At 48.5% G+C, this 27,813-nt stretch overlaps 5 protein-coding genes across 5 annotated transcripts; 1 reads left to right on the plus strand and 4 right to left on the minus strand.

Moving 5' to 3' along the window:
- Positions 1-8,265: 8,265 nt before the first annotated feature.
- On the plus strand, positions 8,266-11,918 carry LOC123079755 (uncharacterized). Its single transcript, XM_044502554.1, has 6 exons — positions 8,266-8,594; positions 9,031-9,106; positions 9,846-10,009; positions 10,124-10,178; positions 10,257-10,308; positions 11,486-11,918. The coding sequence occupies exons 1-5, from the start codon at positions 8,454-8,456 to the stop codon at positions 10,271-10,273; spliced, it is 453 nt and encodes a 150-aa protein (XP_044358489.1). The 5' UTR covers positions 8,266-8,453; the 3' UTR covers positions 10,274-10,308; positions 11,486-11,918.
- Positions 11,919-11,928: 10 nt separating this feature from the next.
- Positions 11,929-12,639, minus strand: LOC123079758 (non-specific lipid-transfer protein). The gene is made up of 2 exons (XM_044502557.1): positions 12,232-12,639; positions 11,929-12,124 (listed from the first exon to the last, which is right to left on the minus strand). Exons 1-2 carry the CDS (start codon positions 12,563-12,565, stop codon positions 12,108-12,110), a joined length of 351 nt encoding a protein of 116 aa, XP_044358492.1. The 5' UTR covers positions 12,566-12,639; the 3' UTR covers positions 11,929-12,107.
- A 497-nt stretch (positions 12,640-13,136) lies between these two features.
- On the minus strand, positions 13,137-14,088 carry LOC123079756 (rop guanine nucleotide exchange factor 5-like). Its single transcript, XM_044502555.1, has 2 exons — positions 13,875-14,088; positions 13,137-13,771 (listed from the first exon to the last, which is right to left on the minus strand). The coding sequence occupies exons 1-2, from the start codon at positions 13,896-13,898 to the stop codon at positions 13,352-13,354; spliced, it is 444 nt and encodes a 147-aa protein (XP_044358490.1). The 5' UTR covers positions 13,899-14,088; the 3' UTR covers positions 13,137-13,351.
- A 118-nt stretch (positions 14,089-14,206) lies between these two features.
- On the minus strand, positions 14,207-15,187 carry LOC123079757 (rop guanine nucleotide exchange factor 5-like). The gene is made up of 2 exons (XM_044502556.1): positions 14,946-15,187; positions 14,207-14,841 (listed from the first exon to the last, which is right to left on the minus strand). Exons 1-2 carry the CDS (start codon positions 14,967-14,969, stop codon positions 14,422-14,424), a joined length of 444 nt encoding a protein of 147 aa, XP_044358491.1. The 5' UTR covers positions 14,970-15,187; the 3' UTR covers positions 14,207-14,421.
- A 91-nt stretch (positions 15,188-15,278) lies between these two features.
- LOC123079753 (rop guanine nucleotide exchange factor 7) lies at positions 15,279-18,829 on the minus strand. The gene is made up of 7 exons (XM_044502553.1): positions 18,267-18,829; positions 18,067-18,183; positions 17,828-17,982; positions 16,839-16,913; positions 16,465-16,755; positions 16,017-16,373; positions 15,279-15,913 (listed from the first exon to the last, which is right to left on the minus strand). The coding sequence occupies exons 1-7, from the start codon at positions 18,466-18,468 to the stop codon at positions 15,494-15,496; spliced, it is 1,617 nt and encodes a 538-aa protein (XP_044358488.1). The 5' UTR covers positions 18,469-18,829; the 3' UTR covers positions 15,279-15,493.
- Positions 18,830-27,813: the final 8,984 nt, after the last annotated feature.

Genomic DNA, 27,813 nt, shown 5'->3' on the forward strand with positions numbered 1-27,813 from the left:
GAGGACTTAGCACGACGAATTTTTTTCGACCGTTTACAACAATAAGGTTTGCCCGGCTCCGAAGAGGGAGGGGTGATGACAGCGACGCGCCTTCAGTTTGTTCCAGTGCTTGTAGTTGTTGCTAGGTGATTTACAGACATGGATGTAATTCTTAATACTTCTCGTGTTCCTTATATCGTCATGATGTTTGATGAATTGATCGGAATTTTTAAAAAAAAAAAATCATATGACCCACTCCGACGAGACGAGGGCCGCTCGAACAATACCCAAGAACCCATTCCGTTTACCCCGATTTGAGCAGGCAGCATCAATGCGGCCGAGAGGCACTGACACCTTTCCACGAGATCATTCCACCCGCCGCCTGTCCGGGGCAAGATCAGACGTCTCGTGCAATCTCTCCAGCAAGCTTGGCGCTGAATTCTTTCCTTATCTCTTCCTATCCGAGCTCAGCAGCTTGTCGTGTCGACCATGGCATGGACGCGACGTCGCTTCCCGGTCCGCAAATAATTCTCCCGCTCGCTCTCTGCCGATCCCCTCCCCGTGCGATTCGCGCTTTTCCAGAGTTATACTAATCTGATCTCCCGCCCTTTTCCCCTGTGCGGCCCGGGAGAGGGACGTGTCCCGGTCCCGTCCGCCAGCACAAACCACCGGCGGCATCCGCACCTGGCGCCGTCGCCACCGGCCGTGCCGTCGCCGTCCGTGGCGAACAGGATAGAAAGCGCGGGGGCGGCGGCCCTACGTACCCCGCAGCATCCTTGACACGTCGGCGTGGACCTCACCTGTCCGCCACCGCCCGCCGTGATACTTCTCCGCCCGAAAGATGCGATGCGAGGCCGGAATTATTGGCCGGTAAAGCGTGAAGCTCAGCGCGACGGTGCATATGAGAACGGAAAAAGATTGCGATCGGGAACGGGGCAATCACGTCGCGCGTGCGCGTGTGGATAGGCGCGCGGAGGCTGCCGGTTTCACGTCGATCCCCGGTGACCCACCCCGCGCCATTGCCGCACTGCGTCTCGCCGTGCGTGGTTTCGACGGGCTTTGACCTGGACAGGCTGATGCCCGCCCGCGCGGTGCAGAATCTTGGGCGAGCGAGTGAGTGAGCGAGCGAGATAAGGATGAGCCTCGGGTCGAGTGCGCGCGTGCATCATGCTCCGGAGAATTCACCGACCGGTGTTCTTCAAAAGCGGCATCTTCGTTTCAAGGATAACCCCGTAATCTATCCAGTCTCCAGTATCGGCTGGTGCTTGGGCGGCCTCGACGTGTCGTGCTCACTTGACGCCTCGGATGACGCAAAGACTCGCTGTCGCAGTGTGCGTCTCTCCTCTCGTGGGAGCTTTTGTCAGTTGGGGTGGAGTCTACTCGCAAGCTGATCCGATCGGCATGCGCCCGAGCGCACGACAGGTGGTTGGACAGAGCCGATGCTACGTCCTCCGCGTCGTAGCCTGCGCCGAAGCAACAAGAGTCTAGAGCCAACTTCTCGGGACTCCTGTCTTGGACCAGCCCAAAGCGGAGCCAATTCAGTCCAAGTCCATCCGCGGCGCCGTGTATGTACGTAGTAGGCAGGCTCGTAGATAGGCCGGTCTCCACACCACGCGGACCACGCGTGCACAGTCACACTCCAGTCAGCCTCCGGATAAACGCCGATGAGGCCATGGATGATGCCCCATGCCGCCCTGCGTAGACGCACGCCGCGCGCACGTATGCATGCCGCTTGTGTTTGTGTCGTCGCAAACTCCAACTCTTGTGATGAACTGGAAAGGCAAGTTGCCAGGATCCTTCGTCGGCTCGTCCCATCTCCTCTTTTCCAAGGACGTCCCGTCTCTTCTTTCCGAAGAACTAGATCCTCCGTCCTTGGTTAACCCGAACAACAACTCCGGCGACACTTGTTGAGCCCCAAAGCTGCTGGAATCGCGGAAAGATGGATATTCGACCGGCATGGCACTGGCGGTGGCTAGCTGGGGGCCGTGGGTTGGAGAAGAGAGGCGACGATAAGGCCGGGAATCTGTCGACGTCGCCGGAGCAGGGAATGGTATCGTCCTCGTAGGCGGTGAGGTCAAAGGGCGGGAGGGCCAAGGGCTTTGGTATATGCCGTGCTCCGTGGATCCTCATCGAATTGCAAAGTCAAAGTGCTTGTGTGCACATGGGCGCGAGAATCTGCCTATCTGCTAGTTCCCGCACCCAAAACAGACATCCTTTTTGCGCCTCTCCGTGCTGAGTGATGATGTAAAAAAAGCCTGAAAATGATGAGAATTCGCTGCTGACATCCATGGATCGAGATTGACCTTCTAGATGGCTCGGGGTCAGATACAACCCAGTGATCTAGAACATTGGATTGCTGGATCAAGTTTGGTACCCAAAATTTATATTTTTTCCAAAAAAAGTTCGAGTACTTGCCTTTTGAATTTGCTATTCAGGAGTGCGTGGAAGTGAAACCATGGTCACCTTCGTATTTTCGTTGGATTGCTCCACTGATTTGCATCGGTTCAGTAATCCTCTAGTACATAAGTGCTATCTATCTAAACAAAGTGCATCGAAGGTAGTGTGTCAATTGTTGTTTCAAAGCAGGCGTACTTTTTTCAGAAACAGAGGAAGAAGTTTTGCGTCATCTCAGTGATAAACAAGAAGGTTAGCAAGGTTCTTAGCGAGGTCCGTTACGCTTAACAAATGAAAAAACAAAAGTCTAGTGTCGTGGCATGAGGGAACTCAAGTGCTTCGCCCCGGCAATGGTCTAATCCTTGGCCTCATTCTTAATGTGTGCAATGATTATGGATGGCATCCTAGAATTACTTTTTAGAACCCTCGACTTTCTCTCATTCCACATCTCCTAGACGCCCGACATTAGAGCGAGGCCATCGGGTGTCTCCTATGCCCTCCTCGCAACACAGTGGCCTCCCACCAAGCGTGAACCGAGGGGAGTGCTTGCCAGGTAGCGGTGTCGATTTCCGACACATCAATCCAAAATTTGACGGCATTCCAAGTTTGACACAGCGCCTGCACGTGAACAACGTATGGACCGCCGACTCAGGCTCCCTCTTGCAAAGCTGACATAAACTACAGTTTGGCCAACCTCTTCTCTCCAAACGGTCATCATCCAGACTCTATTCTTGAGGACGGGCAAGAAAAAAAATGCACTTGGGAGGTGTCTGGTTGCCCCAAACCATCGGTGCCATGATGGTGTCAATCGTCACATGGAACTGGGCCTTGTTGGCGGATGCCGAGCAATACTTGCGCCGGTGATCAGCTTCCAAAGAATATTGTCGACAATGTCACCGCAGAGTTGCACTTGTTCTAGACTTACCCAAAGGGTGCAGAATTGCACAATGTGGGTGACCGAGAACACAAGAGCCATTTTTGATCTTCGTGAGCCAAGCAACGCCATGCAAAGCGTCCCACATGGCGAGGCTCCTGCCAGTGGAGATATCAAAGATCAGGGGCGCAATATCCTTTGGCTTGGTCCCAAGAAGCTATGCAATGTAGAAGAGGGCCATGTCCACCTTGCTACAAGGTGTCCGCAATCCAACCCAGTATCAATCCGGCTCCTTCAGTTTGTACCATGGCCAACACAACCGGAGTGCTCTAGCATACTTGCACAAGTCCAAAATCCCCAAGCCTCCAAACTTTTTCAGCCTACAGACCAGCTTCCAGGTCACCTTGCATTGACAGTTGAAACCTTGTCGGAGCCCGACTAGAGAAAGGCATGCTCAAGCTTCTCACTGCCCCAAGCGTCCCATCTGTGAGGACTAAGGGCGTCATGTGGTAGGTTGACTGCGCCATGAGGACCGATTTGACAAGGGCATCCCTTACAGCTTCTGTGATGTTGCCTCCATGCCATAGGACGAGCTTACCCGCCGCTGTGTCGACGAGAGGTTGCACATCGATCCTCCACATACGGTGCATATACAAAGGTAGCCCATGATATCTCGTGGGGGTGGTGGTCCACTTGGCAGGAAAACTCTCGAGGACCATGTCGAGGTCGATGTCGACGCATCTGATGGGGGCCACAAGCGTTAGAGGGCCTGCGAAGCAACCTCACTTGCACATGCCGATACACCATGTTGGGGGTGACCACGGAGTGTAGTTATATTTTCTGAGTTTGAACTTAAATGTGAGATATATCTCAAGGCACATTAATTATTATTGAGGTGGCACACGGTGCATTGGGCTTTATGATTTACCATGTTTCGAGTATATGAAGTATACCTATTTGGAGTCTAGTACGAACTTTATCTATACACGAAGATAATAGTTTCATATAGAAAGAGGTTTGGTCATTAAATTGTCGGAGATTAGAATAGCATGCTTTTGTTTTCCTTCCTCTTTTGGACTCATTTGCTATAATTCATACACTTGGAATATTATTACAATCCTAATTGCACACTGATCTCTCTCAAACCAAATGAATGAAACAAACACGTCGTTTCTCTCCCCTATATCCCCTCTTGATAGTCTCTCTGTCTCTTCAGCGGCCCCGCCGGCTGGAGCGACCAAGGAGAGGACTCCGGATTCCTCATGTGGGTTGAGGCGCTTGCCTTGATTTTTCTCCTTGGCGACCAACACCATAACGTTCGAGTGTTATCCACCGCTACTAGTGCAAAACAAGGGTGGTCATAGGTGTGGTGTTCCTGCCCACCTCCACTGTGGAGGGTACAGTGGACCATGGATCTGGTTTCGCCTCTTCTAATAAGTGTGTCGTCGCTCCAGGGTGAGCCACTATGCCGGTTTTTCTTCTTCTTTATTGCCATCAAGGTAATGTTGGGAGAGTTGGTGGAAGATCCCGGTGGGGCTCGGGTTGGATGTCTCATTGGATATGAGATTTCAGAAAGATTAGTTCCGACCCTGATCTGCTAGAGGACCTCCATCTCTTGCTCGATGGACGATTCCGTTGTGGTGATGGAGAGGCAGTGAAGGAGATACTGGGTGATGGATGTCGTAGATAGGATTCAAGTGCATCATCAACAGCGGTTTTGGAGGAGCTATGGTGCCCATGGCGGATAATGGTCGCCTCCTTCGACAATCCGTCGTGCTATGTGGCCGAAAGGCGGCCCAATTTATTACTCTGTGATGATGACAAAGGGGTGGCAGTGCTGCTCCAGGAAGGAATCCATGCATGGTGCTATGGAAGTTTCGTCAAGCCAAGTGGTTTCGTCTTCGGCACCACCGAGATTAGTTCCGTCAGGGGATAGATCTTGCCCCAATTTTGTCCCTTTTTCTCTCTTTGGGGTCCTCGTTGCAAGTTTCATAAGCCACTTCGTAATTTTTGTCTCTCTTTGGGTCCAGTTGTTACGTTTTTTGTATCACTGATCTATAGGTTTCTTCTTTATTTGGGTCCGCTTGTTATTACCCTGTTGATTTTTTTTAAATACACACTCGTCGCATGTACATGTTTGTAAATTTAATTATTGATATAACATGTATTGCTATTTTTTTTCTAAACATTTGACTATTGCATAGCACACAATAGAGTATGCATGCATAAATGCTAGTCACACTAAAAAAATTATAGTTGTTATTCAAGTTGAAATCTACTGTGTTTTTATAATACATAACCAGCCAGATGTTGCAAGTGGCATATATGATTCGTGTGCATTCGTGATTGTTCTCATTTTTTCTCCCCAAAAAGGGACAATGTTCTTCTCAATTTTATAAACGGAACTCACAACAACATCCAATGTTTTACAAAATGTGGTAAATAATCAGTTTTCATAGTATTTCCCTTGAACTCACAACAACATCCCGGTTCGAGCCACCAACCGGTACTAAAGGTCCCATTTTCAAACTCTAACCCCCCCCGGACCGCCTTTTCAGTTTTGTAAAAAGCAAAAGAAAATGATAAAAACTTCAAAAATTAAAATCCTTCCAGATGTAGTTATGTTACTACATGTACTAGTTAGGAAAATTTAAAAACTTAAATTTGGACATGTTTTGCAAAAAGTGTAGGAAAAATGTAAAACGGCTATAACTTTTGCATACGATGTCAGAAAAAAAGTATAATATATCAAAATGTTCAGCATGAAAATCCGCATCCGATTTTGACGGCCTATGGCCTGTTTGCAAATTTTTAGAATGCTCAAATTCTAAAAGGGAAAAAAGTTATGCTCAAATTTCTGGTTTTTTTTTGAATTTTTGTTAAATCTGGTCAAACTATGGTCAAACTACTTATTCAAGAAGTATTAGTGTTACTAAATAATTATTCAAGAATATTAGTGTTACTAAATAATTATTTCAGTTTTTTTGAATTTTGGTCAAATCTGGTCAAACAGTGGTCAAACTAATTATTCAAGAAATATTAGTGTTACTAAATAATTATTTCAGTTTTTTTGAATTTTGATCAAATCTGGTCAAACTATGGTCAAACTATAGTCAAACTACTTATTTAAGTAATATTAGTGTTACTAATAATTATTGTTTTTTAGAACAATAGTTTCAAACTCAAACAGTGAAATGTGTGACTTCATGCTCAAGCTAAATTCCTGAGGGTTAATAGGATTGACATCTTACTATTGTCAGTAAAACAACAAGTGCAGACTTGGAAACGAGGGAGAATAGAACCCGGAAGTTAAGCGTGCTCAGGCTGGAGTAGTGAGAGGATGGGTGACCGTCCGGAAAGTTAGATAATTTGGAATGATGCGGGGTGATTAGAGATTAGAGGTTAAATTGAGCAGTGATGAGGGGTGATTAGAGATTAGAGGTTAAAATAATTCATAAATTTGAAAATAAAAAAAAAGTCAATTTTTTTAAAAAAAATCATAAAATTTCCTTTAGTACCGGTTGGGGGAGGCTTTAGTAACGACCCTTTAGTCCCGGTTCCAGAACCGGGACTAAAGGCCCTTTTTCTACTAGTGAGCATTGCTTTGTATGGGAGAGTATCTGATGCTACCGAGACTAAAATGCTACCGTGATACAGGCATCTGGGCCGTCGGATTCTTAGATCGGACGACATCCGGGACCTGTTGGATCCGCTAGATCTATGCGGAATTTTTAAACTCCTCGTAGGCTTTTTTGCAAATGTTGCAGAGTTATTGAGAGCCGTCTGATCTGAAAACCCGACGGCCCAGAAGCTTGTATCACGGTAGCACCTAAAGGTTGGTACCACTAGATATTTTCCCTGCTTTGTATGTCATGTCGCACCATCATAATGACACGTCGTCTCCTTCTTGTTCTTACCATTTATACAACCACTTCACTCGATATATTTTTTAGTAGTCCCCAGTTTGACCCCAAGTGAAAAGAAGGAAGTCATATACTCAGTTCCACATCGAGCCCAAGAAGCATTATCCTTGCAAGTGATACAATCTTTATCGAGGTTGAGTCTTTGTTGGGCGACTTATTACACCAGTAGTCCCTGACTTTATTTACATTTTACAGTTTTACGCCCATTGGTGTTCGTGCCTTTAGCACTCAATTTAAATAGGATAGGTCTTACAAAGCAAAGGTTTATATTTTGTTACAAGCTCTATGTAACACCAGAAAAAAGAACCACACTTCAACCCTCCTTGGTACAAAGGATCGTAGAAATTTGAAGGTTTATTATTAATCCTATAGAGCCCCTTTTCACTTTATTTTGTGTATATAATATTCAAATCTCACTCAAAATATTTGTTTGTTCGTTCAGTGCAACCAACCTGCCTTGTGCAAATCCAATTACATAGAGATCCAGTGAATATGACATGACATTAATTTTGGATCTTCTCCATTCAAGGATTCCATTTTCTTCCCGAATCCTCTGTTAAGAGGATATTCTACATTTAATTTTAGATCTTCTCCATTCAAGGATTCCATTTTCTTCCCGCAAAAAAAAACGAAAAAGAAAAAAAAATCCCCCGAACGCCGTTTGGTTTTTGCACAGAACCCCAACTCCCGTTAGTTTCGACGGAATTCCGTCTCGCGGGCCCACGCGTCATCGACACAGTTCCGTCAGTCCAGCTTCCCGTCAGCACTTTCAGCGCCGTAAAGCCTCCCCCCTCGGTCGAGCTCGACCCGGTGCAGTACAACGAACGGAGACGTCCGGCGATGGGATCTCTTCCGTCGCGCATCAGCGTCACGTCCTTTTCGCCGCCGCCCGTCGTCCCCTCCCTCCGACTGGCGGCACGCCCACCCACGTTCGCCACCGCGGCCCGGCCGACGGCAACAGCTGAACCTGAACGGCGGCGCGACGCGTTCACTACCGAGGGGCGGGCATCTATCCGCCACAGTTTCGCGCGTAGGCCCCTCGAGATCCACGTAATGGCGGCCCACACCCCCGCGGCCCGGGCCCTTTAAATGCGGGGCACGCATGGAGGCCGGGGCAGAGCGCCACGAGTCGGAACGAGTAGTTGAGCAGTAGCGCTTGCCTGGACTCCCCGTCTCCTCCTCCCTCCTCCCGCCGCCGCCTACGACACAACCGCCGCGTTCACGTGCCCTAATCCTCAGCGGCAGCTCCTCCTTTCCATCCGCCCGTCCGTCCGTCCCCCGAAATGGAGCCCAAGAGGTCCTCGCCCCAGGCCCAGCCGCAGCCGCGCGCGGCGACTAAGAAGTCGCCTCCCCGCGCCGCCGCCGCCGCCGACGCCGTCGCCGACTCGCCGCTCAGCAGCCTGTTCCACCCGGCACCGCACGGGGTACCCGTCTCTTCCCTCACGCCTTCTCCCTGTTCGGTGTTATGTCTCCGTGGTTCGGCCGGCGTCCGTGCTGCCGCCCGACGTGATCTCTCGCGTGATTGCGGCGGTGCAGACGGCTCTCCTCGCGCGCGAGCAGGGCGTCGATTGCTAGATCGGATTCCCCTTGTTTTTAATCCTTCCTTGCTCGCGCGATGATTTTAGTTTTCTCGCGAGGCCCCCGTCTGCTGGACTGAATATGCGAGAATTTTGGTAGACTTTTTGATCTAGATACGCCCTTCTCTCCAAGTGGATACCGATTATCTTGAGTATCCCGTCGTAATAGGCCTTATTAATTAGGGGGATTCATGCTGCGATGTTTTCTTACGGGCAAAGGATTCATATTGTGATGTTGCCATCTACTAATTTGGACGTTTCCCGTTTTTGTCTTGTTTTCAAGGTAAACGGCAAAGAGCAGGACTTGTACGCCATTCTTTTCAAGGGGCAGAACGGCAATGCTCAGGCCAGCATGACAGGTAGTTGCACAACTCCCTCCTCTCGTCTCGTCTCGTCTCGTCTCGTCTCATATTCTCCTTTTTGCCATTCCGGTACTACGTACTGTGGAAATGGAACGGAATAGTACGTCACACATCTATACCAATGAAGAAGAACTGTTTTCTCTTTCAACAAACTGCAGGCTATTTAGTGCCGAGGAAGCGTTGGAAAATTTCCAAACTCAAAAACATTTAATCCCTCAAAAGAAAATCTCAAAAGCATTTAAAGCATGTATAACTCTTGTCCGCTGAGTTGACCAGCAAAGCCCACCTACCTTTACCTTCAAAAGGAGAAGAGAGATAAAATTTCACTGCCAGATAAGTTTTGAAACTTTGGAGCTTTCATCTTTGGTTGCAGTCTTCATACTTGTACAAGGTGAAGTACAGCGTGAACATGTTAGCTATCTTCAACCAACTAGAAATTTTTATTTCTTATTCTTGTCCCCACAAAATAAAAATCTTTGAGAAAGTGCAAAAGCCTTGCATCTTTATGCATTATATAATTGAAGGAAAAAGTTATAGACAAGCCTACGAGTAGGCCAGTTTCAATCAGAACAAAGGCCACAACCCTAAGCGCTAAACTCTGCCGATAGTCATGTCCACACATTATGGGTTGTTTCTTTCGTAAAGTAATATCGTCTTGGTGATCTATCTTGCTTGGTTTGAATCACTGAGAAATGCAACGACCGAAAAATAACTAACATATTGATTTGTCTTACAGATGGTAAATCCCAGTGGAGTCCTGCTAGGGGCCGCACAACATATACCAAGGATAACAAGTATGACTCGGTTGGTACGTCGTCTTGTTTTGGTTCTTCTGTGCACTATGGTGGCCGAGAATATTACGGCAGCTCTGCACCTAAGCAAGCCACGGAATACAGTGATGTAAGAAATCGCTAAACAAAAAGCTTAACTCATGCTTATAATTCATATGTACTTTCACTTTTTAATCAGCGCTTTAGGCAACCAAGGTTTTGAACACCTTTTTGTTCATTTCAGTACAAGGTGGATAAGAAGGATCCTGTCGCAGATTCTCATGGCGATTGGTGGCAAGGTATAGTGTTGTATATTTGGGCATATATTATGACTGAGTTATATGGTTGACTGATGTATTTATTTATTTTGTTGCCAGGCTCGTTTTACTACTAAGCAAGAGCTTGGTGTCCTCTCCCTTTTCGAACAAGGTAAAACGAGGACCTTACTATTGGACATTGGTTACATTATTATGGTTTGGTCTTGCTCTCTGCTTACATGTGATATGCTATATATTATTCAGCTTACATAGGTAATCGATAATTTTCTGGAAAGCGATAGGGGGGCGTATGCCCACCTGAGCAACTCATATCCACTTTTGCTCACTTCGCCTCTGCATCAGTTACCGTGTTCACAGATGCTGTTCTTTATCAGAAAGCGAGCATATTCTCCCATACTTTGTTTCAGAAGTCAGAATAGTTAATACGTACAGTAGTAAACTTCGAATTACTCGAAGCTTAATATGGGATGGAATTTAGTTATTAGTGATATCAAATATTTCACACTCTCACCTAATTTTTTGTGTGAAATTTGCCCAAACCCAAATTCTTCTCCCAGTTCTCCAGAGAGTATATTTCTTCTCTCCTTTCCTATTTATAATATCATCATATACGAAGAAGAAATTTTGTTTATTCACCCGTGTTGCCAGTGTCAAGGCTTTAATGTCAATGGCGATTTTTTTTAACAAGCTGTGGGGTTGGTGTACAGTATAATGATGTAGTTGTGGTTGAGATAAGATAACAAAGGTCACTGGGAAGAAAAGAAATGTCCTGGGTAAAAACCGTAGTTAACCCCCTACTTTTTATGTCATAATCACTATATTTAGGGACTTTAGGTAAGCAATTAGTTGCCTTAAATGTAGTCCGAGGACTTTGTTGTATCCAGTTCAGTTTGGGTGAGAAAGCAACAGCAGAAGTATGCTCACCACTTGTGCGGATGTTCCTTTAAGTTGTATTGCTTGCAATACCATTACTTTCGTCTTGAGAAACAGAATTATTACTCCAAAAGAGGATACGGCTCAGGCAGTAGTGTAAATCACTCTCGAGGATCGTCATACTTTTGTATTATCATAAAACAAGTACTGAATTTCTAAAAAAGACACTTTAAGTAACTTGTCAATCCTAATTTTTAACTGAGGTTCCCTAGATCCCCAGTGATGGCAACATAGTCAGAACCAAGTTATCAGACGTAGCTATGCTGCAGAATGTTTTCTGTCTCCCGGTGATGGTTTTTATTTACCTAAATCATTGTCATTGTATCTCTAAATCATTGTCATTGTATCATTGGTTTGATTGTTTCCTCACCGTTCTGTTTCACCGCTGTTGGCAGGAAATCGAAGGGGGAGCTGTTGAACCTAATTTCCTTTATAGCAGTTATATACCTTACATAGTGGAGAAACATTCGCTCATCGGTGGTGGCAGTATTTGGACGCATCATCACTCCTGGGCAGATGCTGTGTGCGCGTGTGTGTGCCTTTACCTTCTTATTCCATAGCTTGTGCTTTAGCTGTGAAATGTAATGAACCTACAAGTACCTAGAACTTGGTGTCAGGTTGCATAAAGGGTCCCGAGGCCATTCCGCCTAACCTGGGCAGTCTGGTCTCTGATGACTCCTATACATAGTACCAAACCTGTGCTGCTTGTACCGTCTGATCCTCTCTCCAGACCAGAAGCGCTGGAGAAGCAGAGATCATTTACATTGTACTATTAAAAATGTACTGTTGGAACTTCATATATAAGTTTGGGAAGTGTTCTTGTCAATATACCATAAGATTTGGGAAGGTACTTCATTATATTATATATTCCAACAGAGGCATTACAACCACATTATTTATTCATAAAAGATTCAAGTAAAAGTTCCACATGACAAAGATGGCATCAGGTGTATGTCATCTGCTCTTCCATATGTTCCAAGAGTTGGAAAGCTCTTCCAGTTCCACCACATGTGCTCCTCATGGCAGGGTGTATGCTGCACAGAGAAAAAAAAACAGAGCAAAGCAAACGATGATGGCTCCAATGGACAGAGTTGCTACAGAGTTAGAAAGGATCGAACATCATCAGAATAAATGAACTTACGGCCGCATTTGTAGCCGATGGGGCGGTTGGCGATGGCGCAGCGCTTGGGGATGGTCATGGCGACGGCGGGCTTGACGCCGGCCTGGCGCGCGGTGGCGGACAGCATGACGGCGCACAGGCACTTGGGGCTGCGCCCGATGCTGCGTATCTGCGCGCAGCAGCCGGGCGCCACCTTGGCCCCGGGGTTCTGGGTGGCCGCCGCGCACGGGGCCAGCTTGAGCGCCATCCTGTCCGCCGGCACGCGGCCGCACTCCCCGGCGCCGCGCGCCGCCCCGAGCCCGGCCACCAGGAGCATCGCCAGCAAGCAGAGGCACCTCGCCGCCTTGGACTCCATCTCTTTTCTCTTGGCCGCACCTCACTCTTCTCTTCTCTTCTCTCTCTGCAGTGCGCGCTCCGATGGTGATCGTCCTGGTGCCTCGGCCAGGGTATATATACAGCTCTCCGGGTCATGGTGGATGGAGGCCATCGATGGCCGCTTGAAGATCTCGCCCGGGTAACATGGTGTGGGAGGCCCGGAGTGGAGGGTGCACCACCGCTCCCTTCACTTCTCTTTTGCCCGCGCGCGTGCACTGAGCCCTCCGTAGTTCCATTTCGAGCACTACCTACTGCGCTCCACTACGCTGGAGATGAGCCACGTATGGCCTTGTGATGGAAAGATTCGGCTCGCCATCATTGCGGGTACGTCGGCGGTGCGATCACTGGCCGGAGTTCTTGAAAACGCAAGAGCCAGGCCACACTGCCTTTCCGGTTCTTCAGGTTCCAGAAAACAGCAGTAAAAGCTGCAGGATTTCACTTTTAACTGGAGTCCGTCCGTACGGATCAAACTAACTGGTGCAGGTAATTCCACCTGATTTAGCAGGCAAACTGAACTTTCAAATTATGATAATAAATATCTGATCACGAGGTATGCAAACAGCAGGACACTTCGTTTTTCTTTTCCATTCTTCTGTTGAAGGCGAGCAACGATACATAGCAGCTTCTTCACGCAAAAAGAAGCAGCAGCGGTACTCCATAGCTAAGCACTAAGAGTTAAAAACACAGTAAGAACGTGAGCACAAATGAAGGACACACTTATGCACAGAGGGACAGGCAATTCTACGAGACGTCCACCGGCCTAGCCTCACAGGTCCGTGGTCGTCGAGACATCGATCATCGTGCTCCGGTTCACGATGATCATCCCCCTGACCTCCGACGGGCCGAGATGGTCCGTCAAGGCCTTCTTCGCGGCGGCGGCAGCCCTGCTGCCCTGAGACCGTCTGCCGGCACCGACCGAGGTCCTCGGGCTCGACAGCCGCCCCGGGGAGAAGCTCGGCGTGGCGTATGCCGTCACGAACGGCGTGCCCAAGGCAGGCACCTGCTGGTAGGGCGGCACCACGGCCCTGCCGCACGCCATCTTCAGGTCGGCTTCACCCGACGACAGTTGCTCCACGTGCCTGTTCAGCTCGTCGATGTTGAGAAGATCGTCGATGCGCGCCACGATGTTCGAAGCCAGGCTCTCCAAAACCCTCGAATAGCTCTCCAGGATCGACTTGCCCACATCCTGAAAATTGTTCACCATGCAGCGATGGTGAATGAACTCAGTTGTTGACAGGCAAATGGGTGAAAAGACAGACAAAGGGACACACACTTGCAAGCAAACCAACCTTGTTGTACTGAATTTTGCTCATGTCCAGGCTTGTCTGCGTCAGTGCAGGGAACCTCTGCTTGAGGCATATCAAGAGGCCCTCTTCTTGCTGGCCATCATTGCGGGTACGTCGGCGGTGCGATCACTGGCCGGAGTTTTGAAAACGCGAGAGCCAGGCCACACTGCCTTTCCGGTTCTTCAGGTTCCAGAAAACAGCAGTAAAAGCTGCAGGATTTCACTTTTAACTGGAGTCCGTCCGTACCGATCAAACTAACTGGTGCAGGTAATTCCACCTGATTTAGCAGGCAAACTGAACTTTCAAATTATGATAATAAATATCTGATCACGAGGTATGCAAACAGCAGGACACTTCGTTTTTCTTTTCCATTCTTCTGTTGAAGGCGAGCAACGATACATAGCAGCTTCTTCTCGCAAAAAGAAGCAGCAGCGGTACTCCATCGCTAAGCACTAAGAGTTAAAAACACAGTAAGAACGTGAGCACAAATGAAGGACACAATTATGCACAGAGGGACAGGCAATTCTACGAGCCGTCCACCGGCCTAGCCTCACAGGTCCGTGGTCGTCGAGGCATCGATCATCGTGCTCCGGTTCACGATGATCATCCCCCTAACCTCCGACGGGCCGAGATGGTCCGTCAAGGCCTTCTTCGCGGCGGCGGCAGCCCTGCTGCCCTGAGTCCGTCTGCCGGCACCGACCGAGGTCCTCGGGCTCGACAGCCGCCCCGGGGAGAAGCTCGGCGTGGCGTACGCCGTCAAGAACGGCGTGCCCAAGGCAGGCACCTGCTGGTAGGGCGGCACCACGGCCCTGCCGCACGCCATCTTCAGGTCGGCTTCACCCGACGGCAGTTGCTCCACGTGCCTGTTCAGCTCGTCGATGTTGAGAAGATCGTCGATGCGCGCCACGATGTTCGAAGCCAGGCTCTCCAAAACCCTCGAATAGCTCTCCAGGATCGACTTGCCCACATCCTGAAAATTGTTCACCATGCAGCGATGGTGAATGAACTCAGTTGTTGACAGGCAAATGGGTGGAAAGACAGACAAAGGGACACACACTTGCACAGCAAACCAACCTTGTTGTACTGAATTTTGCTCATGTCCAGGCTTGTCTGCGTCAGTGCAGGGAACCTCTGCTTGAGGCATATCAAGAGGCCCTCCGCTTGCTGGCCATCATTGCGGGTACGTCGGCGGTGCGATCACTGGCCGGAGTTCTTGAAAACGCGAGAGCCAGGCCACACTGCCTTTCCGGTTCTTCAGGTTCCAGAAAACAGCAGTAGAAGCTGCAGGTTTTCACTTTTAACCGGAGTCCGTCCGTACCGATCGAACTAACTGGTGCAGGTAATTCCACCTGATTTAGCAGGCAAACTGAACTTTCATATTATGATAATAAATATCTGATCACGAGGTATGCAAACAGCAGGACACTTCGTTTTTCTTTTCCATTCTTCTGTTGAAGGCGAGCAACGATACATAGCAGCTTCTTCTCGCAAAAAGAAGCAGCAGCGGTACTCCATCGCTAAGCACTAAGAGTTAAAAACATAGTAAGAACGTGAGCACAAATGAAGGACACACTTATGCACAGAGGGACAGGCAATTCTACGAGCCGTCCACCGGCCTAGCCTCACAGGTCCGTGGTCGTCGAGACATCGATCATCGTGCTCCGGTTCACGATGATCATCCCCCTGACCTCCGACGGGCCGAGATGGTCCGTCAAGGCCTTCTTCGCGGCGGCGGCAGCCCTGCTGCCCTGAGACCGTCTGCCGGCACCGACCGAGGTCCTCGGGCTCGACAGCCGCCCCGGGGAGAAGCTCGGCGTGGCGTACGCCGTCACGAACGGCGTGCCCGAGGCAGGCACTTGCTGGTAGGGCGGCACCACGGCCCTGCCGCACGCCATCTTCAGGTCGGCTTCACCCGACGACAGTTGCTCCACGTGCCTGTTCAGCTCGTCGATGTTGAGAAGATCGTCGATGCGCGCCACGATGTTCGAAGCCAGGCTCTCCAAAACCCTCGAATAGCTCTCCAGGATCGACTTGCCCACATCCTGAAAATTGTTCACCATGCAGCGATGGTGAATGAACTCAGTTGTTGACAGGCAAATGGGTGAAAAGACAGACAAAGGGACACACACTTGCAAGCAAACCAACCTTGTTGTACTGAATTTTGCTCATGTCCAGGCTTGTCTGCGTCAGTGCAGGGAACCTCTGCTTGAGGCATATCAAGAGGCCCTCTGCTCGCTCCGCGAGCAGCTCCCTCTTCTCCGAGTCCATCAGCATGTCTCTCACCATGCTCCACGACCTTGCGCTGGCGGTGCGGCCTAAGCCGTTCACCGGTTTCGCGGGCACCCTGCGGCGCCACACGTGGACCGATGCCTCGACACGGCTGGCAATCTCCAGGGCCTGGTACTCCGTCGACAGGTCTAGGCTGTCGAGAAGGCACTCGGGGGAGAAGTGATCCGACGTTATGTAGCGGTATATCACGTCGCCCAAAGTCGCCCTCCCGTTCTACCACACAAAATTGCACCACCAAGTCGTGAGCAAGAGACATTACTGACATTACTGAATATTGCACGCTGAGGCTAGATCATGGTGATACCTTTGGCAGGGAGTCGAGGTACGACTCGGGGACATCCATCTCTGCCAAGGCGTTGCTGTTGATGGCCATTGCAGCCTTGAGGATCTGGTTCGCACAGTCGCGCTTGTGCTGCAACTGCTTCCTCGTCTTGTCGCGGAGGCCCCCGGGTGGCACCCGGGGCACCGGCAGCCACCATTTGTCGTCGCGGCGGTGGAAGGCCGCCCGGAACGAGGCTGAGCCGTCGCAGTCCGCCGCGCATATCCCTTGGTCGACGTACCAAAATTCAGTGTCCCTGAAGCTGTCCAGGATTTCCTGCCATGTGTCGATCATGTTGTTAGATGTTGCTGAATTTTTCAGATTGCTTGTGCGGTGAATTCACAGCTGGGAGAACTCACGAGGAGCATGTGGTCTAGCTTCCGAAGCGCCGGCAGATTGATGTACAAATCTGACCGTGGCCTGCTTGTCATGATCTGAAACGAAGGGTCCGGAAAACGTGTAAGCCAGTTGCTTAGAGGTGAAGGCTGAACTTTATCAATGAGTCGTCGCATTTGCGCCTTGACAATTATTTCATGGCTAATAATTGATAATTGATAAATCATCATTCATATTTGATTTGTAATGCATATGCAGTAAGCCAGTAGGTCCACCCATCACTATTCCTTATGCCTTAGGAGCACGCTGATCCACTCTGTCAAAGAGCAATCGCATGGTACGCATGACATGTGTCTAGATTTCTCAATCGACTCATTGCAGTGGACTCCGTACTAGTAACTGGGAACCTGTTCTACAGAATCACAATATGTACTGGAGATTTGGTTTGTTTTCATTAGCCAGTAGTACTATTATTCACAATACGTTCTGTCTTCAATTGCATTTTTTTTGGCTTCATTACCGTTGTGGAGTAACTATCGTACTCCTAGAAATACCTCGTATCACCAGCATGGCATCTTCTATCGGGCACTTTTAATTAAACTGCTACCATTTGCTGTCATATAATTAAGACAGCACGGGCAGTTGCCCTCATCCGGCAACAAATTTTCGCAAGCACAACAGCATGGCGCCACAACCGCAAAGTTTCGATCAGAAAAATCATGGGCGCACCTAACATTTCTCTCTGTTTATATGGGTGCCATGGTTGCTAAATGCGTGCTTAATAGCGATTTTCTAGCGGTCCATGTGCTACTAAAGTCGACATTATAAACTGTTCCCGTGCTCTGGCGGTGCTCAATAATCAAATGTACATTCACCCGGGAGTACTGACAGGCGAAGACATTTGATCCACCGTTTTGAACTTTCGGCTCGTGATTTCAGCCGGCCTATTGCTCGGTCTGCCGGTTGAAAATCGCAGCGCTGGTTGAAATGTTTAGGTGCCGGTTGGTGGTACCTCAAGCCTGGTTCCGTCGGGGAACGACTGCCAGGTGGGGACGAGCTCGACGATGTGGTCGCTGATGCAGAGCAGCCAGTCCATCTCCCGCCGCCACATGGCCTTCTTCTCCGGCTGGAGCGGCTCCAGCCTCCACAGCTGCCCGAAGATGGTAGCTGCACAAGACACTCGCTGACAACTCTCTCCTACTGTGGAAAGAAAGAAATCATGAAGAAATGGAGCAAAGATGGGATACTGACCGCAGAGGTTAGTGATGGCGTTGGCGATGGCGAGCGCGGTGCAGACGCCCTTGCCGCTCCCGGACATGTCCTCGCCCAGCAGCAGCTTCGCGAACCTCTCCTTCATCAGCTCCATCTCTGCACACAATAACATTAGCACCAGTACCTACATTGTTGCTGGCTTGCTTCGCCTCTGACAGACGAGTGAGAAGCCCGTGTACCTGGCCCAGCCCTGCGCTTCTGCTTGCCGCTCATCTCGGCGTCGGGGGCGCCGCCGCAGGCCGGCGTCTTCTTGGGTGCTGCCAGCGCGAGGGCGGGCCAGTCGTCGGTGGAGGCGGCGTCGGAGCTGGAGCTGCTCCCGTCGGCCGAGTCCGTGAAGGCGGCCTCGCTCGCGCCGCCCCTCTCCTCCTCCCCGCTCCCCATCGCACCGAGCCCCAGCAGCCGCGCGTGCGTGGCAGATCTACTGTGCCGTGTCGTCGTTTCCGCTCCGTGCCTCGGCCGGCGGCCGGGTTAAGCTCCGCACCCGGCGATCGAGACGTGCGCGGGGGAGCAAAGAAATGGCGCGCGCGTGGTGATCGAGCGTCTCTGTGCGGGTGTTTTTGGCGTCTTGGTCTCGGGTGTGGAGCGATCGGAAGCAGTGGCAGACGAAGGCCTGGGAAAATGTGGGTAGCTGGGCTGGCTGGCTGGTTGGTCGATGGGGAAGAGTGAGTGACCGTTGGGTTCTGGGCAGGAGGAAGAGGAGGGAGGGGTTTACTTTTGAGAGAGCGGGGCGGGCGGGAGGAGCGCCAACGGTGGAGGGAGTCGAGGGGGGGAAGGCGTGCGAACAATAAAGAGGCCGGATCGGCGTGACACGCTCCGCTCCTGGTCCTGCCGCGCGCTCTCCTCCTCACGCTTTTGCTGTTGCTGCGTGCACGGAGTAGATGAGCCGAGTGCTCCAGCTATAGAAATACAGGTCGTGGGGTTAGCTGGATGCCTGGATAGGAGAGTTGGTATTCTCATCATGGGTGTTTTTCTTCTTCTTTTTCGTTCGTGCAGCAAAGGAGCGAGTGCATCGCCCTGACCTACTGCAATACAAGTGTTTCTCTTCTCTTGTTCCGGTGGAGGTGAACGGCGATTAATATCCAGCGCTAAAGTTTTAATTGTGATGATGATGATGAGTACGTGCTCCTTTCACGATCGATTTCTCTTCTTTCCATCCCACTCGTGACGGTAGAGACCCATGTCGAGCTTAGTGTGAGGTCTCATTTATTCTGGATGGGGCTCTGAATCATCACCACCGTGCCTGTACCACCTACTATAGTAGCTTTACCCTAAATCCGGCCTTCTGTTTGTGCAAACAAAATCTTATAGAGCAGCACGTCGTCAAACTGATGACAGAAAATTCTGACCAGATGTTCGTTTTTCCTGACATGAACGGTCACGATTTTACCGTCCGTGACTCCCGCGCTGCCAGCTTCGCTCATCATCCGATGTCAGGCCCAATGTCAAAGGGGGCACCATTTTCCTACTAGACCCGACGGTGACACAGTGTCAGAAGTCCTCAGGACAAAGTCCTTTGAAAAATGGAATTAACCACCGCGATTGTTACTACTCCAACTCCCCGCAAAAAAAAAAAAAAGATTGTTACTACTCCAACGTTCGGGACCCAATGTCAAAGGGGGGCACCATTTTCCTACTAGACTCCACTAAACAATGCAAAGAAGGTTCTCAGGCCCCATGGTCCCGATGACGGATAAAGCCAACGCCCGATGGCGTGACGCGTGCTACCACGGCCCTAGGAGCGGAGCGGAGCGGCAGAAACCGCACAAGCTCTTGTCGCGGCCTACTTGTTCCCACCGGCACCGGGCGAGCTGGCTCCCCTGTCACGCACCCGGCCACGGATTTTGCTCGAGCGCACATGATTCCTTCCTCGGTGCCCGGCCGGCGGGTTCGGCCCCCGCCACGGCCTGCGCAGGTTTCTCGCGTCTCGCAGCAACGACGCGACGAACTGTTTTTGGCTTGTTTCAGTTCGCACCTGCGCCGTCCGTAGCAAGATCTGGCTCACACTACTTTCGACTCTCACTGTCTGGGGTCTCGTAGTCGCGGCCAGACGGGGGTGGAAGAAAAAAACTGCAGGCTTCACACTTGTTGGGATATAACTATTCGGGAGGGGCCGGGTTACGCTATATTGATTCATTATATGAAGCCCAATATCAAGCTTGAAGATGGCGGTTCAGTTAAGAGCTCAAAGCCCACAGACGACTTAAGGCCCGTAGTGATAAACCGCCATAATGACATGACTTGTATTATAAGGCAAGATTAACTAGTCACCGAGCCGGACACTGTTTATGAGTCGGCCAGGACTCTGTAGGCCGCGGGGCATGAACCCGTGTATATAAGGGGACGACCCGGCGGCGGCTTAGGGCAAGTAACATCAAATCGAGAGTCAGGCATAGCGGATTCGCTCCCTGGTCATCGAAACCCTACCAATTCCATCTCAACTGGATTAGGCTTTCACCTTCACCGTAAGAGGCCGAACCAGTATAAACCCTCGTGTCCTTTGTCCCGCTTTAATAACCCCTTTAAGCTTCCTAATTGCGATGACTCCATGACTAAGACCTTTCACAAGGACATCTGCCGTGACAATTCCATGACAACACTGAAGCATTGAAAATGTAATTATGTGCATGGTTATGTTTGGTCCTTCTCTGTGTTCGTGATGGTGTCTGTCTTGTCTAGTCTCTAGTGCCGGGCCAGCTGTAAGAAACATGTACTCGCCGCTCAGTCCAGATCGGTAGGGGAGAGAGCCTTTTGAGTGATGAGGACACGTGAACCCTTGAGCTAGAGCCTAGAGGCGAGGAGGAGAGGAAGCGTGCCCTTGTAAATCCAACCCCACCTCATCGATCGGGGTCACACTGCAAATGTGAAGCTCCAAAGTGAGAAGATAATGGGTATGACCTGCTTCCCATGACATAGCGAGAGTAGCGCCATTCCTCGGAGCGACGGCCTTCTTTCATGCCGTCTGCATTAAGTCATTAGCGAAAACAAGAAGTTTCTTTCTATACGTGACATCCGTAAATGCAGCTGTATGTGCGTGCCTCATCACGTCACCACGCTGAGTTTCTTCACATACTACTTATGCTACAAATTGAGAAAGTCCATCAACTCTGTCACTCCCTTCGTCCTTAAAAAAGTGTACTTCCAACTTTATTAAAGGGTCAAACTATCTTAAAATTTGATCGAATTTGTGCAAAAATATATCAATATTTATAAAACCAAATAGGGATATGATGAAAATATATTTTATCATGAACCTAATGCTACTAATTTGATGGCACTTCAAGAACGGAGGGAGTACATTTTAAGTGGCTTTTTGGTCTTTGGTGCTTGGTTGGGTAGAGGGGTGATGACAATTGTTGAATTAATGCTATAGCCAGTGGCTCCAAAAATCCAAACTGATGGAGAGAGCCAGTATATTTCCCTCACGTCAAGACTTTTTTAGTCCTTGCACATGAAATCATTGTAGGCGGCAGAATCTTCTCTTAATACTCAGTTGGCAGGGCCTTAAATCAAGACTCTAAAAGCATATTGAATTCATGCTTAAGCCAGTGGCTCCAAAAAGTTCGAATGAAAAGTGAGGGGCAATATATTTCAACAATGACACATGTAGACTACCCTAATGGTATTTGTCATCATAATAGTTTGTGTGCGGTGTGTGTGTAGCCGGGTTGGCCAATGGTACCATATGCAATCATGTTCCATGATGATGACTTATTTAACATAGTACAGACAGAGACGCTCAAACATACACTCCTATGAAAGCGCGCACAAATAGTTTATCTCTACGACCACTTCCAAGAGACTGAGCCGGCATCATCTTGAGATTCACGAAGACATCACACATGTCTCCGTAGTTGATGGGAACATCTCCTTTCACTAAATGAACATCGCTCGAAGCCTGAAATAAACCTAGGAAAATCCGAGCACTATGACGACAATTTTGCGGGTGTGTTGTTGTGGCTTTCACCCATTTTTTCACTAATTAGCTCGACAATTCTTTCCTTAATTAACATAGTGAGGGCTTAGGTTTTTTTAAATGAAATACAATTCTGACATTGCTAATATACATAATCTACTGGCACCGATTTCTTGTTTACAACACTTTTTTGTATGCTACTAATCCAATTTTCTGAACATGAACGTGAATATTCATTTTATGCATTCCGAAACGAGCATTACTAGAAATTTGCTATTTGTCAACAAGGCTGCAAAACAACTATTTCTAAGTCCACGTTGAGCATCATCGGAGCTACGCATTTAGACGTGTTAGAGTAGAAAAGGAAGGGGAAATTTTGATCGACTTGCTACGACCGTCGACGAAGAATAACAAGTAATATAAACCAACTAAGTTCTAGAAATCTCTGATACTTCAAAAAATGTAAGGTTCCCTCTCCCGCCTTACGTCAATTGTTTCGTCCATCACCCCACCCCACATCTTGTCATCGTGCAATCTCTCGTCCCGATTCCCTCAGTTGATCACTCTCGTAACTCCGTTCAGTTTGTTGGTGTTTCTTCCTCGCAAAGCCGCCCCGCTCGATCTGATCTGGAGGAGGGGTTGTCTGGTCACTAGTAGAAAACAGGGCTTTGGTTGGGGCCAGCCCAGCCCATTAGTCCCGGTTCTGTCACGAACCGGGACCCATGGGGGGCATACGTCCCGGTTCGTCCGCCCAGGGGGCCGGCCGGGCCTCGTGGGGCATCTGTCCCTGTTCGTGTGGACCCTTTTGTCCCGGTTCCAGCCACGAACCGAGACCAATGAGGTGGCTATATATACCCCTCGCCCGCGAGCAGAGCACTCCGCTGCTCTGTTTTTCTGGCCGGTGAGGGGAGGGCATTTGGGTGCTGTAGCTCACCTCCTATGCACATGAGGTGTTCGATGAAATGCCCGAGCCACACTAGTTAAGCTTTCTCCTCTCGAAACTCGACCTCCGAGCTCCATTTCCCCCGAGATTTGTCTAGGTTTAGCGGTCCGTCATGTCCCATTCCCGTCTTCACCGTCGTCGATCGCCCGCGCCGATCTCGTCGCCGGCACCACCGTGGTGAGCCTCTTGTTCTTATCTTCTTTCTGAAAGAAAAAAAATCTTACTTTAGATAGATACTTGTCTAATTTTCTTACTTTTATTATTGCTTGTTATTATATAGTGCGATGGTTTTGGTATCCGCCCCGTCAGCCCTCGTCCTGTCTATGATTCGGATGTGGTATATATTATCTTTTATAACTATTTGGTTCATTTATTGTTTATGACAATTATGCCGACCAACGTGACATATATTTTATTTATCTAGGAGGTATGTGAACCGGAAATTCCAACCGACCCTATTGTCGAGAGGTTAAATTTAGTTGAAGAAGAAAACAATTACTTAAAGGAAAAAATAAAAAAATTAAGGAGGAAAAGATGATATTGGAGTTGCATGTTGCGGATGTCGTCGATGATCACAAGATCAAGATGGACGCAATGCGTTTGAAGATTAGAAAGATTAGAAAATATGCCATTCATACCGAGGCTTGGTATCATTATGCCGTTGGATCAATTGTTACCTTGGTTGCGATTATGATCGCATTTGTTGTTGCATTGAAATGTTTTACATAGTTTCAATGTATGGTTTAATTAGATGCTCTAGAGAGCTATATGTTGTTCAATGAGAACTATATATGTACTTTGGTTTTAATGTGATGATGAACCTCTATTAATTTGATCACTTATCTATTCATGATATTCTGTAATGGTTTTTGACACACTTAATTATATATAATGCACGCAGATGAACCGGCAATGGATGTACGGTGACAGACACACCCTCGAGTACGTTAAGGGCGTGCATAATTTTCTCGAAGTGGCTGAGGCAAACAAGCATAATGGTTTTATGTGCTGTACATGCCCTATATATGGGAATACGAAGTCTTACCCTGACCGGAAAACCGTTCACACCCACCTGCTTTATAAGGGTTTCATGCCACACTATAATGTTTGGACGAAGCACGGAGAAATAGGGGTTATGATGGAAGACAGCGAAGAAGAAGAGGACGATGACAACTATGTGCCCATGAATACGCTGATGCTGCAACGGGGGAAGCTCCTGAAGATCAAGAGGAACCAGTCGATGTGCCGATGATGATGATCTCCGCCGGGTCATTGTTGATGCAAGGACACAGTGCGAAAATCAAAAGAAGAAGCTGAAGTTCGATCACATGTTAGAGGATCACAAAAAAGGGTTGTACCCCAATTGCGAAGATGGCAACACAAAGCTCGGTACCGTACTGGAATTGCTGCAGTGGAAATCAGAGAATGCTGTGCCTGACAAAGGATTTGAGAAGCTACTGAAAATATTGAAGAAGAAGCTTCCAAAGGATAACGAATTGCCTGACAGTACGTACGCAACAAAGAAGGTCGTATGCCCTCTAGGATTGGAGGTGCAGAAGATACATGCATGCCCTAATGACTGCATCCTCTACCGCGGTGCGTACGAGGATTTGAACGCATGCCCGGTATGCGGTGCATTGCGGTATAAGATCAGACAAGATGACCCTGGTGATGTTGACGGCGAGTTCCCCAGGAAGAGGGTTCCTGCGAAGGTGATGTGGTATGCTCCTATAATACCATGGTTGAAACGTCTGTTCAGAAACGAAGAGCATGCCAAGTTGATGCGATGGCACAGAGAGGACCGTAAGAAAGACGGGAAGTTGAGAGCACCCGCTGACGGGTCGTAGTGGAGAAAAATTGAGAGAAAGTACTGGGCTGAGTTTGCAGGTGACCCAAGGAACGTATGGTTTGGTTTAAGCGTGGATGGCATTAATCCTTTTGGGGAGCAGAGCAGCAATCACAGCACCTGGCCCGTGACTCTATGTATGTATAACCTTCCTCCTTGGATGTGCATGAAGCGGAAGTTCATTATGATGCCAGTTCTCATCCAAGGCCCTAAGCAACCCGGCAACGACATTGATGTGTACCTAAGGCCATTAGTTGAAAAACTTTTACAGCCATGGAATGGAAACGGTGTACGTGTGTGGGATGAGCACAAACATGAGGAATTTAACCTGCACACGTTGCTGTTTGTAACCATCAACGATTGGCCCGCTCTCAGTAACCTTTCAGGACAGATAAACAAGGGATACCACGCATGCACGCACTGTTTAGCTGACACCAAAAGTATATACCTGGACAAATGCAGGAAGAATGTGTACCTGGGCCATCGTCGATTTCTTCCGACCAACCATCAATGTCGAAAGAAATGCAAGCATTTCAAAGGCGAGGCAGATCACCGGAAGAAGCCCGCCATGCGTACCGGTGATCACATACTTGCTATGGTCAATGATTTACACCTAATCTTTGGAAAGGGTCCCGGCGGACTATCTGTTCCGAATGACGCTGAGGGACGCGCACCCATGTGGAAGAAGAAATCTATATTTTGGGACCTACCCTACTGGAAAGACCTAGAGGTCCGCTCTTCAATCGACGTGATGCACGTGACGAAGAACCTTTGCGTGAACCTGCTACACTTCTTGGGTGTGTATGGGAAGACAAAAGATACACCGGAGGCACGGAAGGACCTGCAACGTTTGCACGAAAAAGACGGCATGCCTGATAATCCCCAAGTGCAGGGAATCATCGTAGCAATTCCCAATGGGGGAAGTGATAAGTATGGAGTGTCGAACCCACAAGGAGCTAAAGGTAAGATCAATATTCTCTCAAGTCCTATCTGCCACTGATACGACTCTACGTACACCGAACGTTTGCTTTCAACTAGAAATGAGAAATAAAACTACGTTGTAGGTATGAAGAGGATAACTTTGCATGGTATCGGAGAGCTAAAATATAAAAGTAGGTGCTGTTATCATAAAGTTAGAATATATTACTTAATTATTACAAATAGCGAGTGTGGAATAATGATGGATCGGTGTGCGGACTTTTCCTAGGCAATTGTTAACAAGACCGGTGGTCGTCATTGCAATTTCATATGAGGGAAAGGCATAAGCTAACATACTTTCTCTTCTTGGATCATATGCACTTATGATTGGAACTCTAGCAAGCATCCGCACCTACTAAAGATCATTAAGGTAAAACCCAACCATAGCATTAAAGCATCAAGTCCCCTTTATCCCATACGCAACAACCCCCTTACTCGGGTTTATGCTTCTGTCACTCAAGCAACCCACTATAAGTGAATCATGAACGTATTGCAACACCCTACAGCGGGAATCCCTCACGCTTGCGCGACACGGAGGGCACAATAGGACAGCACCAAAATAAAACATACAACTCATACCAATCTAGATCATCAATCAACCCAAAGACAAAGGATATCTACTCAAAACATCATAGGATGGCAACACATCATTGGATCATAATATGTGGCATAAAGCACCATGTTCAAGTAGGGATTACAGCGGGGTGCGGGAGAGTGGACTGCGTAAAAGAGATGAGGATGGTGGTGTTGATGAAGACGATCACCGCGATGATGATTCCCCTCCCGATGGCACTCCGGCGCCACCGAGAGAGAGGAGGAGAGGTTCTCCCCCTTGTGCTTCCTCCTCCATGGCCTCCCCCCTAGATGGGGAGAGGTTCCCCCTCTGGTCCTTGGCCTTCATGGCGATGATGGCCCCTCCGAGATCCTTTCCCATGGCCTCCGGTGATGATGGCCCCCTCCGGCAGGGTGCCAGAGAGGGCCTAGATTGATTTCTCGTGGCTACAGAGGCTTGCGGCGGCGGAACATCCGATCTAGGTTATTTTCTGGAGGTTTCTACATTTATAGGAATTTTTTGGCATCGGTTTCACGTCAAGGGGGTCTCCGAGTCGTCCACGAGATAGGGGCCCATGCCCAGGGGGTGGGAGCGCCCCCACCCTCGTGGATAGCCCGGTAGTCTTCTGGCCCAACTCTTTTACTCCAGGGGCTTCTTTTGGTCCATAAAAAATCATCAAAAATTGGCACGTCAATTGGACTCCGTTTGGTATTCCTTTTCTGTAAAACTCAAAAACAAGGAAAAAACGGAAACTGGCACTGGGCTCTAGGTTAACAGGTTAGTCCCAAAAATCATATAAAATAGCATATAAATGTATATAAAACATCTAAGATGGATAATATAATAGCATGAATACTTCATAAATTATAGATACGTTGGAGACGTATCAACATCCCCAAGCTTAATTCCTGCTCGTCCTCGAGTAGGTAAATGATAAAAGAAATAATTTATGAAGTGTGAATGCTATCAGGTGCACAAGTTTGATCAATGATAATTTCAATCACCTTTTCTAGCATCATTATATGTCATAATAGTAGCTCATCTCATAAAACTTTTCATGATCAAGTAACAAGCTATTCACATGTTAAAGTATAGATCATAAACTTTCTTGAAAACTAACAAACAGTGCTCTTAGTCATCAAACAATTGCAATTCATCTTATTTTCAGGAAGGGTCTATGTAAGAGCTTTGATTCAGCAAACTCCACATACTCAACTATCATTTAATCTTTCACAATTGCTAACACTCATGTGATATTTATGGGTTCAAAGTTTTAATCGGACACGGAGAAAGATAGGGGCTTATAGTTTCGCCTCCCAACCTTTTACCTCAAGGGTAATGTCAACAATAATAATTTATGAAAACCTACATCCAAGTGGATATATATATCCGGATCGCTCCAACACAAAGTGCTTTCCAAAGGGAAAAAGTATAAAAAGGAAAGGTGATGATCACCACGACTCTTGTATAAGGGTAGAAGTTAAAAGTAAAAG

Source organism: Triticum aestivum, chromosome 3D (genome assembly GCF_018294505.1).
Source record: "Triticum aestivum cultivar Chinese Spring chromosome 3D, IWGSC CS RefSeq v2.1, whole genome shotgun sequence".
NCBI lineage: Eukaryota > Viridiplantae > Streptophyta > Magnoliopsida > Poales > Poaceae > Triticum > Triticum aestivum.